The 17431-nt window shown below is 45.8% G+C and overlaps 1 protein-coding gene across 1 annotated transcript in view; it reads left to right on the forward strand.

Annotated features, from left to right (window-relative positions):
- The window catches only part of arhgef2a (Rho guanine nucleotide exchange factor (GEF) 2a), a 134784-nt gene that overhangs the window by 19896 nt on the left and 97457 nt on the right, over positions 1–17431 (forward strand). The window contains exons 4-5 of the mRNA XM_083646542.1: positions 8771–8834; positions 12331–12463. Coding sequence (XP_083502668.1) covers positions 8771–8834; positions 12331–12463 — 197 coding nt within the window. The remainder of the gene's footprint in view (positions 1–8770; positions 8835–12330; positions 12464–17431) is intronic.

Here is a 17431-nt window from a genome sequence, read left to right on the forward strand (position 1 = left end):
GGACACGGAGGCTGTTGCAGCGGACACCGAGGTGCTCAATTGTGATAGCAGATTGGCTGCTGCAGGGGCACAGCTAAACGTTGCTTCAATGAAGCCGCTGCATACGGACGGATGCGATGCGATTTCCTTCCCCCCAATGACTTCTTCTGTGTGTTTCACTCCACGTTCTCTCATCTGGAGAGCGCTGTCGCCACCTAAGGGTTCTGTAAAATAGGTTAGACACATTCAATACCTCTGAATATTGTAAGAGGCGATGTAAGAGGCATAGATCGACACCCCCCCGTCAAAAAAAAAAATTCGAGTTATTGACGCCATTTGTCGTCGCTGGCACTCTACGGTAAATTTCTAATGACGCCATATGGCGTCGCTGGCACTGAATGTGTTAAAAGCCACAGCATCACGTCTGTAACAGCAGCTTCCTCCTCGCTGAGTGGGCAAGCAGACAGGCTACTTTTAAAAAACGAGTTGCAGGCTGCTTTTACAAGGGCAAGGGGAATTACAGTAGACATAAGAAAAGCAGACTTGATACAGGACAAGCAGGCCAATAGTTTCCTATATTACATTACATTTTACATTACGTCATTTGGCAGACGCTTTTATCCAAAGCGACTTACAATAACACATTTTTGTCAGCAATAGAGCAATCAACTATGCAGCACAGTCTATGACAACTACAACTTCTGAAGGAACAGTGGTACAAGTTTAGTTTAGTTTTTTTTTAGAAAGAGAGAGAAAGAAGTTAGATCAAGAAGGGCCCAGATGGAGCCTGAAAAGGTGTGTCTTTAGTCTTTTCCGAAAGATTGGCAGTGATTCAGCTGTCCTGACCGAAGGTGAAAGCTCATTCCACCATTGAGGTGCTAGGGAGGAGAGGAGTCGAGATTGGGATTTGTGACTTTTGAGCCCCCGTAGCGAAGGAGGGGCGAGGCGACCTGCACTGGTGGAGGAGCGAAGGGAGCGCTGAGAGGTTTGGAACCTGACCATAAATTGCAGGTACAGAGGAGCTGACTGGTGTACTGCCCTGTAGGCCAGTACCAGTGTCTTGAATTTGATGCGTGCTGAGATGGGAAGCCAGTGGAGGTCCTGGAAGAGGGGAGTGACATGAGAGAATTTGGGTTGGTTGAATACCAGACGGGCTGCAGCGTTCTGAATGAGCTGAAGCGGTCGGATGTCGGTGGCAGGTAGGCCGGCCAGGAGCACGTTGCAGTAGTCCAGGCGAGAGATGATAAGTGACTGGACCAGGAGTTGAGTCGCTTCTCTTGTGAGAAAGGGACGGATTTTGCGGATGTTGTAGAGGGAGAACCTACAGGAGCGTGCTGTCACAGCTATGTTGGCTGAGCAAGACAGCTGGTTGTCAAGGATCACCCCAAGGTTATTAGCTGTTTGGGAGGGAAGTACAGTGGTGATATTGTCAATGGAGATGGAGAGATCAGTGAGAGGGCAGTCTTTTCCTGGGAGGAAGAGTAGCTCAGTTTTACCAAGGTTGAGCTTGAGGTGGTGGGCAGACATCCAGTCGCCAATGTCTTTGAGGCATGCAGAGATGCGAGCCTCGATTTGAGTGTCGGAGGGGGGGAAGGAAAGAAAAAGCTGGGTGTCATCAGCATAGCAGTGATAAGAAAAGCCATGAGAAGAGATCACATAGGCAAGAGATCTGATATAGAGAAGGAAAAGTAAGGGGCCCAGGACTGAGCCCTGGGGGACACCGGTGGTTCCTAAAGCACAATGCTACAAATGAGAGTGAAAAACATCTGGATAAGTGTGTATGTAGCCTTGCATGTTCTCCCCGTGCCCCCTGGGGGTTTCCTTCATATAGGAACCCCTCAACAAAACATGCAATATCCTCGTCGCTGAAGTGGTGCCTTCTCTGGTCGTTCGGGGCACCTGTTTGGAGGGAGGGGAACTCGTTGGAATAGCGTGATCCTGGTAAATGGTAAATGGACTGCATTTATAAAGCGCTTTTATCCAAAGCGCTTTACAATGTGCCTACATTCACCCATTCACACACCGAAGGTGGCCAGCTGCCACGCAGGGTGCTAGTACAGCCATCGGGAGCAATTTGGGGTTCAGTGTCTTGCCCAAGGACACTTAGACATGCGGACTGGAGGAGCCGGGGATCGAACCACCGACCTTCTGGTTAGTGGACGACGCGCTCTACCTCCTGAGCTCTACCTCCTGAGCCACAGCCGCCCTCCCACGTGATATGTCCTACTAGGACTAGGACACCTATCTGTGAAGCATCCCCTGTCAGGTGAAAATAAGCGGCTGGCTACTGCACGCAGAGCACGCAGAGCAGCATACAACACCCAGACAGCAGGACAGGATTAGCAAACGCAAGCTAGAATATCTGATGCCCACCAGCAGTAAATCAAGAACAGCAAGAAGCTGCAACCAGCAGCGCACGCAGGGGCCAGCGCTGCTGGTTGCAGCTAAAAAATATTATTTGGCCAAACAAAATTCCTTTGTTTTCACTCTTTTATTGAAGGAAATTATTTTTGAGGTGTCATTACATCAGAAAATATTAGCAATGAGTCAATGATGTGCTTGAAATGCTTCCTTTCACAAAAGGCTGAATATCTCAGGTTCTAGAAAAAAAGTGGCTGTTTTTGGTCAAATCAAGCTATCTTCTCCGGCTCATAACTAAAGAACGGAAAATGGGATCAATAAACTTTTTTTTGCAGGTGATAGAAGAGAGTCTCATCGTTATTTGTGCGTGTTCAGTGTTTACATAGTAATTATTAAATAAATTATATGACTGTTTTAAAATGCATTGCGGCCTATGTGGCACAGTACAGCACCTTTTGCCCAAGGGCCGTGGCACTCAAAGTGTTAAAGGAGGCAGATGATAGCATAAGACACAGGCAGGGGCGGACTGGGACCATAATTCAGGCCGGGCATTAGATACCAAGGAGGCCAGGCCAACACACACGGACCAAAGGTCGCCGGCGAAAGATTTGGGCCGTTTGAAGCAAGATTTGATGAATATAATGCTAACGTGATGTTACATGTTATGTTACCAATTTGTTCACTAATATAATTCAACATTGCCGAGATAACTGCAAGTATAATATGAAGACGTAAAAACAAAAACATGCCTCTGTACAAAAGCTTCAGAGCAAACTTCATTTAAGGAAGAGTGCAGTGTCCTGTCTTGGCTTGTCTGAGGTTAAATACAAAAAAATCAAACTGCTTCATCTCCACTTTAAACTGTATTGTGCAGTCCTACTGATAATCCCATAAAGCACATTAATGTGAAAGCAATAAGCATAGCTACATGTTTCACTTTATGCTCTGAAATTGTAGCCTACCTGAAGGTTCCTGATTCTGATAAGTTCAACACCACAAAAAGAGGGAATCCCACCGCGCTTCAGCTGTAGAGACAGGCAGGTCCGGTGCATCACAGGAGGGACGCAAAATCACAAAAGGAAGAAGTCTGGAGCAACTCGGGCCATAGAATGCCTTTTATTTAAGGTGCAGAGTAAAAAGACAATGTTTCGACGTCAGTGCGTCTTCATCAGGTCAACAGAATGACAGGCTGGGGAAGCATTTAAAGGGCTGCCAACAGGTGGAGAATGGGGGCAGAGCCTACAATTAGCCAATGGCTAAGTCCTGCCTATTAGACAATTACAGCCTCAGCAGAGCATCTACAATCAGCAATTATTCAGTGTAAAGTAAGAAGGCCAAAATAGAGGCCTAAAATAAGATTTAAAATGTACAGTGCATTATAGGGGGGGGGGGGGTAGACTATAAAGACAAAGTGCAACAGTTTTATAATAACACACAAAGGCCTAATATAAGATGGACAGTGTAGTATGGGGGGGAAGGAATTAGGCTATAAAAAAAAGTACAACAATAAAGGAATAAAGCAACAACAAGCCCAAAAAATGAGACAGCCAATACATTTAAGAAGAAGACCGTCTAGAGGAAGGGGGAGAGGGAGAGTTCTTCATTGAGGCCTGAGGGCTCCAGTGTCTCCAGTGTGTGTATCCAAAATGCTTCTCTGCATAGGAGTTTTTTAATTATATCACCACCCCTCTGGGAAATTGAAACTTTTTCAATACCATAGAACCTAAGGGTTGCTGGGGAGCCATGGTTGGCTTGACTGTAGTGTCTGCGGCCATAGCATATTCCATGTTTTTGGTGCATATTGCGGTCTTGTGTTCCGAGATCCTAATTTTAACTTCTGTCTTATTTGTGTGTGCTGAGTATTTTCTTTTGTCACTGCTATTTTTGTTTGAGTGTACAGCACTTTGGTCAACTCTGTTGTTTTAAATTTGCTTTATAAATAAAGTGGATTGGATTGGATTGGATTTTAAGTGGTCTCTTTGTTTGGCCTATGTACGCCAAGGAACACGGACAAATAAGAAGATAAATGACGTGGGTACTGTTGCAATTTATGAATGAACGTATGCCAAATTTCCTGCCATTGTGGGGGTGGGTAAAGAATTTTGAATTTGTGGAGTTGGAGCACTGGGCACAGTTGCCACATCTGAAGAAGCCTTGGAGGGGTTTGGAGGAGAGCCAGGTGGAGGGAGGAGGGGTCATGTCCGAGTGGACTAGACAGTCTCTTATGGCCCATTTCCACCGCTGGTATCAACGCGGCCCCGCCCAGCTCGTCTCGCTTTTTTGTCTCATTCCACCGATCAAAAACGGGGACAGCCCGGGTTGAGTCGGGGTTGAGTCATGCTGCTTTTAGTGCCTGCTCTGTTGAGGTTCCAGCGCTGTGAACCCGGGTTCATACGGTGACGTGAAAACACTGCAGACGACTGATTGGTCAGGCAGAATCGTGTTTAATCTACTGACTGAAGCTGCATGCCAGTTTAGTGGGGCAGGGGGCTTACCTTCTTCTGTTATGTTATTTCAATCAGTCTTTTGTGTTGCTGCCTTCGGCTCTGGTGAAATAAAAGCCTTACTCAGCTTTAAAGGCCCATTCCGTCGGTTCTGGCGAGAAATAAATGTGCACAAAGTGTTTATTATTGGCAATGAGTGAATGCGCCTTGACGTAACTTAAAAATGGCGACCAGGGGCGTTTCTCTCAGACCAGCCGTTCAGAACATACATTTCGAAGTGGATAGCATCTCCCGCCACAGCTAGAGGATGTGACGTCTCGCGCGTTCACGAGCTTGTCTCTTGTCCTAGACGCTAACAGGAAATGGCTGAAGTAGCTTTTAACGTTACGTTCGTCGCTAGCTGCTAGCTAAAGGAAACAACAACACAGACTCCAGAAAAAGTCCAGACTAAATAAATAAATATTTATCTAATGAAGCCCGTCTGGCCAGACAGCAGCAATGTGACCGACATCGGGGGGAAACTAGAGTCAGGACTGTGTTTTCGGTTCATGAAGGAAACTTGCTGCTTGTAGCTACTGTAATGTGGTTTTGACCAGATAACGTTAGCTGCTTGCTAATGGATTTTCAAGATTCAAGATTTTTACTGTCACTCCGTAGTACAAGTATCTGACCACCTGGTCAGAAACTCTGCTAACATTACCGTCTTGTGTGAAGTAATGCAACCCTAACGTTACTACCGTTACGCTTATGGTCATGGAACATTATTGTTTGACTGCATTTAGCTGCGGTGGTGAGTTTGCCTGAACGTTTGATGCTATACGCGGCTAACTAATAGATTTAGCTATATTTATAGAAATTACCACCAGCCCCACTAATAACGTTACTGTCTTGTGTTGATAATGAATCTAACAGTCGGAAATATGCCTAACGTTAGCCTACTGTCTGTTATGCTTACGGTACATTGTTTGACTGTTCAGTTTGGTCAACTCCACTTCCCGCAGCCAGCAGGCTCTGACTGCAGTTGGCTGCAGTGGGACTGCACATACTAGTAACGTTAGCTTGATGCTAATCGTGGCTAACTAATATTAATTTACATTTATAGAAATTACCACCAGCCCCACTAATAACGTTACCGTCTTGTGTGGATAATGAAGTTAACAGTCGTAAATATGCCTAACGTTACTGTTATGCTTATGAAACATTGTTTGATTGTTCAGTTTGGTCAACTCCAGGCATTACACGGTACCGTACATACAGGGGGAACAGGCTATTTCGTGGCTTGTGCTAACATGAGTATCGACTTGCCCGCAGCCAACGTAAGCCAAAACACGACCAAACATGCCACAATAACGTCCCCTAAATCATCCAGAATCCTTCCTGGGCATCTCGAGGCTGATCTGACCGATAAATTGTCCAGGTTGCCGTTTTCAAGTGACTTTTATGAGTTAACGTTACAAAGCAACGAACAGCTCTGCTGTTGCCAGGCAACTGCTTGTGCGCGTGCGAGTATGGTGCCCGCGCGTCAGCTCGTTCACACGCTGCCTGCAGTTACACTAATGGCCACCGGCGTCAGTAATAGTGAGTATTGACGGATTGGGCCTTTAACATGACGGTGGTTTTCAATTGTTTTGAGAGAGAAAAAAATCCGCTCCTCAGGAAGCCCTTTGTAGCTGTGTGCAGCGTCGGCTCCGCTAGGCCGCAGGCGGGGCTTTGGTGAAGCCGCGGTCTTGCCTGGTGAGAGGCCGCCGGGGTAGAGGCTTCACTCTGTAGCGCAACCCCCGTCCCTCGTGCAGCGCATGCATGTGAGTTTGACTAACAACAAAGTGATATCCATTCTCCTGGCTAATTGTCACATTTGCCCATGTAAACTGTAGGTCATTTAGAGGCACCAGTATTTCATAAACAGTTTAAAAGTTCTGTGTATGGATTTAATTTTAACGTTGTGTTATAGCCTACTTCGGTTATAGGCGGAGGGCAGATATGCGGTTGCTATGACGACCAGGTGTGGGCGGGGGTGGGCGGGGGCAGATGACCAGTGGTGGAAGCAAAACGTCCATCGGGTTGAAACAAGTAGAGCCGAGTGGTGGTGAGCTGTGCAGGGCTGTAAAATGTGGTGGAAATGAGCCATTAGGCTGCGGGAACGTCTAAAAGCAAAGAGAGGAGTATTAATACAAAATTCTGCAAGTCGAGGATCACTTTTTAAAATATGCCAGTGTTTCAAAATGGTGTGCTTAATTCTGCCTGCTGCTGGAGTATACTAGGTGGAAAAACACAGACCAGCAGGTGATTGTTGGGATTTTTTACTGAGTAAAGATGTTCTATCAGTATCAAGTGCTCTTTGGTATGCTTTATCCAAGTTTAAACTAGTGTAACCTCTTTCCAGAAAGCGGGTGGTTAGCTCTGTGGCTTTTGATTTAAAATTGGAAAGTTCAACACCACCTCCAGCTCTGCAGGAGCACCTGCTGCAGTGCTAGTGCTGCTTCTGCCTCCTTCTCCACTTTTGTGAAGAAAACCCCAAAAGCAATCCAACCCATACTTTCAGATTAGCCACTACTGTTTACATTTGACCAATGGGATTTTTTATATAGCCTAATATAAATAAATAAATACATACAAATTAGTGTTAATTTAATTTCTCTCGAATATTCTAGAGGCCATAGACAATTGTCTATGACTGATATTTGTAGTTTAGGCCAAGACACAACATAGGCTCCTTGCTTTCCACCTCTCTGCACCCCTTTTCTTCTCCATTTTGGCACCATTGAACAGCAAGCCCCCCCCACCCGCGTTCGGGTCTCAGCAGCTTCTGACTGAAAAGTTAACTCATTCCTCCCTGCCTGGCTGCCTGCAGCCTGCCTGCCTGCAATCTGCGCAACTAGGACCACTTATACATACTGGCCTGCTGTTCAGTGAGTGGCCTGGCCTGCACACAACTCAAATGGCATCTGCCCGAAGCGCCCGATTATGCAGTCCGCGCCTGGACACAGGGAAGAGGCGCGCAAAGGCCAGTATTTTGCGCGGACACGCCTGGGCCACGCCTACACCTGTGTCTGCACTTAGATCCCTGCGCAAAACTGGATGGATAGCATAAGACCCAGGGAAGATGGCATAGGTGCGCAAAGTAGTGCGCAAACGATAGCGCCTGTACGACGATAGCGCCCTATGTGTATAATTTTGGGTTCTAATCAGATTGTCACACAATCCTAAAATGAGTTTACTGATAGATGGTTCAAGCTATATGACAAGTAAAAACTGTGAAGCTTCTTGGACTTTGGCTTGATAGTTCATTGTCGTGGGCCGAGCACATCGACAGGGTGGTTGCCAAAATGGGTAGAGCAGTTGCCATTACTTGCCATTAGTTGCTCGGTCTACACACACACACACACACACACACACACACACACACACACACACACACACACACACACACACACACACACACACTATGTTTGTTTTCTAAAGTATAGAGAGTTGTACTGACACCATATTTTAACATTTGAGCTACTGGCCAGCTAGAGGGCTAGCTGACCATGCTATTGTCTGTCTTAGCTTAGATTTGCTTTTTATTCTTCCTTCTGTTCTTTTCCTTTGTGTTTTTGTATTTTAATTATTGCGTGTCATGTAGCTGTCATCTAGGCGGCAGCTAATGGGGATCCTTTTAAGAGAAAAAAGTAATAAGTCTACAACAGTAGAGGATTCAATAATGCATATAATAACATTGCCTGGGCGGGCAGGCGGGCGGACTGGGCAGTGTCTGTTAGTCACGATTTGCATCACGTCTTGTGACGTCGGCCGGGATAAAGGCCCTGGCCGACCCATACCTCACCACCACCACAGACACCCCACCCCCCCCCGCCCCCCGCCAACATTGAGCCCGAGGCGGCCTGATAAGCTAGTATCTCTTATCTGTTGTATACTGATCTGTGTCCTTCATCACTACAGCATCTTATCTGTTGTATACTGATCTGTGTCCTTCATCACCACAGCAACAGAAGATGGCCCTCATGCGGAATAACTCCGCCTTGCAGAATGTCACGCTGCGCAACAAAGGTTAGACCTTTTGATCACACACACATGCACAAATGGAATGGAATTGAATTTATTTGACAAATTAAAAAATGCAATAACAATTCCAAGCATACAGTATAAAATAATTCATCAGGATATCACAATAAAGTCGTTCCATTGTGGTCCTGAGGTCTTGGCTGGGAGGCAAACAGAAAATGGAATGACGCCATCGCTATCCCATTTTACAATTATACACATGAGAAAGCATCAATATAGAACTAGAACGACTGCACCGCGGATATGCCTCCGCCAACAAGTGAGCAGTTGACATCCATGTGAGCAAAATGTGAAGAAATTCCATCAAGGTGTTACTGAGGTATGGCGTTACCTAAGCCCTTTTCCCACATGCGCTTTGTACCGCAAAATGACCGGTACGTGGTCTAATGCCTGCATGTGAGAAAGGCGCCGTGCCGGTATAAGCGCGACCCCGTCGTCCCCGACATTTCACCAGTTTCGTGCCAGTCACAAGAGCGGTATGGTCTTAAGGGGACGCAAGTGGAAACGGTTCAGGTCATTTTCCGCGACAGCGGTCCTTCAATCATGGGCGAGGAGTAGCCTACACACGTTGCTTAATGTTCCAGCGGGCATAATCTAATCATTCGCGCACATTAAAGCAAACTGGCGAAATGATCTTGTGATAGCCTAATAAGAGCAGTATGTCAGCTTGCTGATTTCCGAAGGCATTTTCCGCTATCAGTGGGCTGTGACTTCGTGGACCAGGTTGCAATGCACACAGTAGACAGTCCAACACCACATACACAGCTGATTGTTCGATATTCCCCTGGTGTTGCGTACCACCAAAGGACTATTGCCAGTCGCAAACGCGCTTCCAGTGGTTTTCGCCACCGGGTGATCTTGCGTGCGGGTCGGACCAGACTCAGCACGTAATACCGGGACATGCGAAAATGACGCTTCCATTCCACGTCGTCAAAATTGTTCAGAGCATCTTCCCAAAATAAATTCCCTCCTGGTCTCTCTCGCTTCCAGACGGCTCTAGTCTCACGCAGCAGCGCAGAGGTACATAATCATCAGTCATGATCTGTCCCCGGTTTAGTCTATCTTCATATTCTGCGCGACACTCTCATGGGCGAGGTGTACACACGTTGCTTAATGTTCCAGCGGGCATAATCTAATCATTAGCGCACATTAAAGCAAACTGGCGAAATGATCTTGTGATAATAAGAGCAGTAGCCTATGTCAGCTTCATGTGTGTGCTGTGCTGATTTTCCCCTCTCCTCTCTGCTCGCTCTCTGGCCACAGTCCGTCCTCCTCCTTCAGTCACAGTCCGACAGGGACTAAGCAACGTTGCCGAAAGCCAAGGCAAGCCCGGACACATCAAATGAAGCCAGTCTGTAAAAAGTGCTTCAACGCTACGCAGGTGAACGGATAAACAAGCAAACTTATTTCACCATTCGGAGTTTTGCCGACACGTCACTCCCCACCCGCTCTGCAGTGCCGCCCCCCCCTCCCCCCCCCCATACAGGCAATTTCGCTGATAGATTCCCACATGCCAGAGGAGAGGTGTGAAGGGAAATGTCCGATATTGACTTACAGGTAATTTTCCGGTACGCATGTGGGAAAAGGGCTCTAGTCTCTCCCCAAACTCAAATATTACGTTGAATCGCTGCGCTCCGCATACTACATCTGTGCCACTTCACAGCCACTGGTGGTTTTTGAAGGCGGGTTGACATGAATGAGTGACAGGTCGTAGCACCGATGAGAGAGCGTTTTGAAAAATGGGCTGCGCCTCCCTTAACCTCGCGTCACCAGGCTCTTCTTGGCAAGAAAGAGCCTGGTAACCTCGCGTCACCAGGCTCTTCTCGGCGAGAAAGAGCCTGGCCTCTGTTTACAAGGGATTTTGTCACTCGGCCTGTTACCGGCCTAGAGCCCGCCCTAGACAGGAAACAAACAGCGGAAACAATAAGAAAATAAAACGGCAAACAATAAGAAAAAAAGATGGACGTAGCGAACAAAGTTTTTGAAGAAGTTCTTGTAGAAACATGGTGGATTCACAATATCACATAGCCTATTTTAAGCCAATACAGAAGCTTTGCATTAGACAATTAATCGAGGAAAGAGATGTTCTCGCGTGTCTACCAACTGGCTTTGGGAAAAGCTTAGTATTCCAAACCTGGCCGACGGTGTGCCAACTGCTTGGGAAGAACTTTTCAAACAAATGGCCGATGGAATAGTTATAGTTGTCTGTCCGTTGTTATTGATAATGCAGGATCAAGTACAACAGTTGAAATCTAAAGGCATCTCTGCTGCCTGTGCTGGGAAAGACATGGACATTGATCATATGATTTCACATGGCGAGTACTCCATTGTCTTTGGCTCTCCAGAAACCTTCCTCGGCAGTGACTACTAGAGAAATGTGCTAACGCTATTATACAACTTGTGTTGTTGTTCTTCTTATCAGGCTCTAGCTAACGTAACCTCGCTGTGTCATTCAAGCTAACGGCAACAAAGACGTTTTTGGTGCACTTGTTTCTGATATTGTTTCCTGTTTCCTTGGTTTACGTCCCCATGGCCAAAAGTGGAGTAAAGCGTTCCCAGACTACGCCTCCCATGATGTGAAAGCCGTTACTGATTGGGGAGGACTGAATCCACCACTGGCATATCACTGGCCAAGTGAATGGTTCCCTCCCATAACCAGCCGGCTGAGGGAAAGTGTCCCAGACCCAGAGAGAGCTCTGCAGCATGCAGTAACGTAGTGTATCAGCGTAAGAACTCTCATGGGTCTGGCATTGAGACTAGGCGTTACCGAGCATGAAAATTGTGTGCGCGAGGTCACAGTGACCTTGACCTTTGACCTTTGACCACCAAAATGTAATCAGTCCATCCTTGAATCAAAGTGGACGTTTGAGCCAAATGTGGCGAAATTCCGTTCCTGAGATAACACGTTAACGAGCTAGAAAATGGTGTTCGTGAGGTCACAGTGACCTTGAACTTTGACCTTTTAGCACCGAAATGTAATCAGTTCATCCTGGAGTCCAAGTGGACGTTTGAGCCAAATGTGGCGAAATTCCACCAAGGCGTTCCAGAGATATCACGTTAATGAGCATGAAATGAGCAGTCGTGAGTTCACAGTGACCTTGAACTTTGGCCTTTGACCACCAAAATCTAATCACTTCATCCTTGAGTCCAAGTCAACATTTGAGGCAAATTGGATGAAATTCCGTCAAGGCTTTCTTCAGATATCGCGTTAACAAACATCGGACGGACGGACGGATGGATGGACAACCCGGATCCATAATGCCTCCGGCCTGGCTATCGCCGGCGGAGGCATAAAAATTCATACAAAAACAATAGGGTCTTCGCACCACTCAGTGCTTGGGCCCTAATGAACGATAGTTATCTGTAAAGGGGAGACTTGTGGGGGTATCCATAGAATCCATCCTCTTCTTCTTCCTTGTCTTATGTCCTTTCCTCTCCTCCCTTGTCTTCTGTCCTCTCCTCTCCTTTTCTCCCTCCATAGCTCCAGGGATGCGGGAGCGTCCCAGTTCAGCCATCTACCACTCGGACAGCCTCCGCCAATCGCTGCTCGGTTCCCGCCGTGGACGCTCCAGCCTATCCCTGTCCAAGAGCGTCTCCACCAATAACATTGCAGGGTGAGTCTTACTTCAGCCTATTCCTGTCCAAGTGCAGCTCCACCAATAACATCGCATAACATACGCCGCTGCCCTAAGGGGCCTGGCCTATCGGGCATACTTCGGGCCTGCCCTTCGGGGCGGGGCTAGGTGAGTGATAGTTGGCTCCCTCACCGGAGTGGTGAGGCGGAGCCGGCTTTTGTTTGGACTAGCGCCCTGCATCAGTCTGGGGCTTCTCGCCGTGATCACCCCACAGTTTCCCCTTGCGGTCAAACTGTGATAAGGTCCCCTTTTGGTAGACACTACGGCGAGCCTGCTGACACGCCACTGCCCTCAGGGCCCTGGCCTGTCACGCAAGCACCCGTTCACATGCCACTGCCCCAGGGGCCTGGTCCGTCATGCAAGCGTTACCGGTGGGTTACCACCGTGGTGGCCGACCCGCCGAGATGGCCCTGGGCCCCGCATCGGTGCTGTACCTCTGCCTCCTGGTGAAAAGCTATCGTTATCGCGCAGGCTCCCTGTTTGGAAGCGACTCTGCTCCCCCACACCATGGATTCTGCGTACCCTGAGGAAGGGTTACTACAGCTACTACTGCTGGCTACTACTGCTGGCGCGATAATTTCGGGAAGACCACCACCAACGAAATGCGATTTGCATTTGCCATGCTTACCAATTAAGAATTAAGGAAGGAGGGATCTTTGGGCCGATAATATGGCAGCCTGCTCTGGACGGATGTAGGCCGCATAGGCTGACGAAGACCAGCGCCCCATTTGTTGAAGGGAGGCGGAGGACACCCCTTGCACATCGGCTGATGTGGCCGCGCCGATCCTGAAGGAGTGACCGGAGTAGTTCTCCGCCGGGAGGTTACACCTCTGGAGAGTCAGCTTGAAGTGATGGATGAACCAGGGTCTTGTCATGTGATGATGGGGTGAAAGTCATGTGATGATGTTGTGAAATGAGGAACAGAGGGGCCGAGGACCAGTCTGAGGGATGCTGAGGAACAGAGGGCAGAGGGGCCAGTCCGAGGCCGATAATATGGCAGCCTGCTCTGGAAACAGAGGGCCGAGGGGCCAGGATATTTGCTAATATCACAAAGTCTGCCACAATACGATAACAATTCAATTCAGGGGTCTGCGATCGATATGAGATGATATCCTATGCTCATTTAACACCATCAGCTCAATAGCTACACAATTGAATACCACTCAAATGGCAATTAAGACTTTTCAAAAAAAATTAAGGGCCTTAATTTTCCCTAAATTGATTTAGCAACTTTTTTTTCCAACATTGTATTTATTGTTTTCAATTAACACATTTAAACATCTATACAAATTACAATACAAACATCCCATACATATCCCACCTCGCTCCCCTCCCCACAATAGCACAACAGAAAAAAAAACAAAAAACAAAAACAAAGAAACACACCGACATACAGACCATGATGGGGGCTGACTAATTTAACTTACACTTTTTCAGTTACATCTTGACTCATGTACAGGTACATAGAATGGAATATAGAGAGCAAATGGAATAAAGAAGCAAAAAAAATCTTTCAAACAGTCCCAGGCGCTTCCATCATGTCGGCCACATCTGTCCTCTCTAGATAACAAATGAAAGGGCCCCAAATGCTGTCAAACAATTCCTGTTTACTCCTGATGATATATGTGATTTTTTCTAAGGGGAGCGTTGTTGTTAACTCAGAAATCCATCTCCCGATCCCCGGCCTACCAACCTGTTTCCAAGTTACGGCAATAACCCTTTTGGCCAAAAGTAAACCTATATCCAAAAACCTTTTCTGTCTCCTTCTGATGTTAAAATTAAGTGGGTATAATCCTAAAATAAAGAGCTTTGGATCTAAAGGTATTTGTATGGACAAAATATCTTGGATACACTTTCTTACTGCATCGTAAAAGGTTTTGATTTGGCTACACTGCCATAGACAGTGGAAAAGTGTACCTTTTTCTTTTCGGCACTTGAAACATAAATCAGGAATTGTATTTGATTGATTGATTGATTGATTGATCTTCTCTGGCGTTACATAGACTCTCATCAACCAGTTATACTGCAGCAATTTAAGGCGTGAGTTAAACGTTTGGGATTGTGCTTTGTCACATGCCTCCTCCCAGTCCCCTTCAGTGATGTGTTCATCATCTAAGTCCTCTCTCCATGCCTCCAGTCTCTCCATGGAAGACTCTGAAGACTGTCCTACCAGATGATTATATATCCTAGAAATGATGCCCCTGCCTAAACAGTTCATCAGCATTACCTCTTCTATTGTAGACATAGTGGGAATAGTTAAAGATTGATTTTGCTGGTTTCTAATGAAATCTCTCACTTGTAAATAGCCAAAGAATTGTTTGCGATTTATGTTGTATTTATCTATTATTTCCTCAAACGACATCATCTGATCACCATCTGGTTTATATAAATCTCCTATTTTTTGTAAGCCATTTTCAGCCCAGTCTTTAAACCACCCAGACCTCCCTATGGGGAAAAGATCGTTCCTCCATATTGGACTAAAAAGTGAAAGAGACTCTGTTTCTCCCAAGAATTGTTTGACTTGCCGCCACACCTCAATCATGTTTTTAACTATAGGATTTTCAGTACTTTTCTTAAGCTTTTTAACTTTAGCCGAGTATAGGTAGCTTGGTAGAGGTAGACTCAGCCGATGGCCCTCCATAAGATAAGGGAGCCTCTGTTTCTGTAAAATAAAACATCAGCGTTCTCAGCTGAGCTGCCCAATAATACCAGAGTGGGTTGGGACATTTAAGCCCTCCTCTATCATAGGGTAAATACAATAACGACAGTCGCAACCTGGAACGTCTATTATTCCATAAAAATCTGATAAACAGTTTCTTTAGCTGAGAGAACAAATTGCTCGGAGGTGGCAATGGTAAATTTTGAAACAAATACAACAGCTTGGGAAGTACATTCATCTTGAGAACATTTATTCTCCCTATTAATGACATTGGAATCGAAGACCACCTATCTACTGACTTTGAAATATCCGACAGCACTGGTTCGTAGTTCACATCTACAATTTTCCAAAGAGATGGAACTATTTGAATGCCTAAATAAGTGAAACATTCCACCACATTGAACTGAGCAGCTTCTTCTGGCGGGTTTCTCATTTCCGCCGAATTTAGTAGCATAATTGCAGTTTTAGTTTTGTTTATCTCATAGCCTGAGATCTTTCCAAATGCTTTAATCAAGTCCATCAAGGCCGGGATAGAATTTCTTATATCCTTGAGGAAGATAATGACATCATCCGCATATAAGGCCAGACGATGCTCCTGTTGTCCCATAGTTATTCCTGAGATGTTCCTATGAATGCTTACTGCCAGCGCTAGTGGTTCAATTGCCAAAATAAATAATAATGGAGACACCGGATCCCCTTGCCTACAGCCGCGTTTTATCTTGATAGTATTTGAGATGGTTCCATTGGTCAATATTTCTGCATATGGCTCTGTATAAAGTAATCTTATCCATTTGCAAAATTTCTCCCCTAGGCCAAAACGGTTCAGAATTTCAAAAAGATATGGCCATCCTACCCTATATGTTTTGTTACAACTTCAAAGGAAAGGGGATGTAATGATATCTAGTAACATAACTGTAATACCAAGTTTGACCACAGGTGGCTCAGTGAGGTAAGAGAGAAGTCTGGAGAGACCACAAGAGAAGAAGTGTAACTCTAGATGTGGCGGCATGTAAAGAAACTAGAGATGTCCCGATACCATACTGGTATCGGTATCGGGGCCGATACTGGCCTATTTTGCTGTACTCGTACTCGCCCGATACTGACACGGCCACACGCCCGATACCATTTTACACCTACAGCATGCAACGTGACATTAACCTCAAAGTAGCCAGCGCCAGGCTCACACACAGCTGTTAATGCATGCAGAGAAGCTTCACTATAACAGCCTGTTTGTTTGTATCTCTACCTGGAGTGCTTTGTGAGGAGAAATAAAAAGCTATCAGGTCAGTAATCAGCTGATGGGGCTACAGCCTGCACGGCATCGCTTGCCCATTCACTGTCTGACTGAATTAGCTCTGCAGTTAGCCGCGTAGACTGCAACAAGCTAGAAAACGTTCTGTTCAACTTACAGGTTAACATTAGTTGCTCTTCTAGCAGACAACACAGTCCTGTGGAACAAGCAAAGGCTTACCAGATCGTTGTAATACGTGGTACGTGTCCCGTAATCCATACTGCCTTAAAGTTTAACGTTTTAAAAGTGGAACGTAACGTTAATGTCCGTGAATTTAGCAACAATTTCACTTCCGGTTTATTGGTTTTGCCTTCAAAATAAAAGCACAATAAAGTTCATTTTTTACAGTAAACATTAAAGTAGTGATGTGTATTTTCTATAATACCATCATATTAATGTAGGCATTTTACTAACAGTCCATAGTCTACTATTGGGATCATTCTGTTATTTTACTCTAAAATAGTATCTGTGTTTCTGTGAGCGCAGGGCCTCTGTCAGGAATGTTCCATCTGTTGATGCTATAGGAGTCATTTATTATAGCAAACCTATACGAACTTGACATGTACAGTAGATGATGTCTTGGAACAGGCTGTTTAGCTCACAGAAAGGGGATGGTCAGAGACTGAGAGATTACCAAATTTGGTTTAAAGAACAACGCTAATGTATATTAAATGGTCTACGTCATTTAGTTTATATATTGGCTTGAGGTCTTTTGTGAAGTTCAGAGCGAGCGCCATCTTGATCCCAATGCCACTCTCCATGAAAACTGCAGTTTCATGTCTGATACCATAAGCTTGTTCAAACTAAAATAAACATATGTCTGAATAAGCTTGTTGGTCTGTGGAATCCTTTCACCATCACCTCATCATCTGTTGGAGGAGAATATACTTCAGTAGAAATCTAACTATGAGACCCAACATAATGAACATAAAAACACGAGGAACCTCTATTTTAGAGATGCACAGTAGATGTGGTTTAAATGGTTGATTCATAGCAT

The sequence above is a fragment of the Poromitra crassiceps genome (assembly GCF_964638095.1).
Source record: "Poromitra crassiceps genome assembly, chromosome: 11".
In the NCBI taxonomy this organism is placed as follows: domain Eukaryota; kingdom Metazoa; phylum Chordata; class Actinopteri; order Beryciformes; family Melamphaidae; genus Poromitra; species Poromitra crassiceps.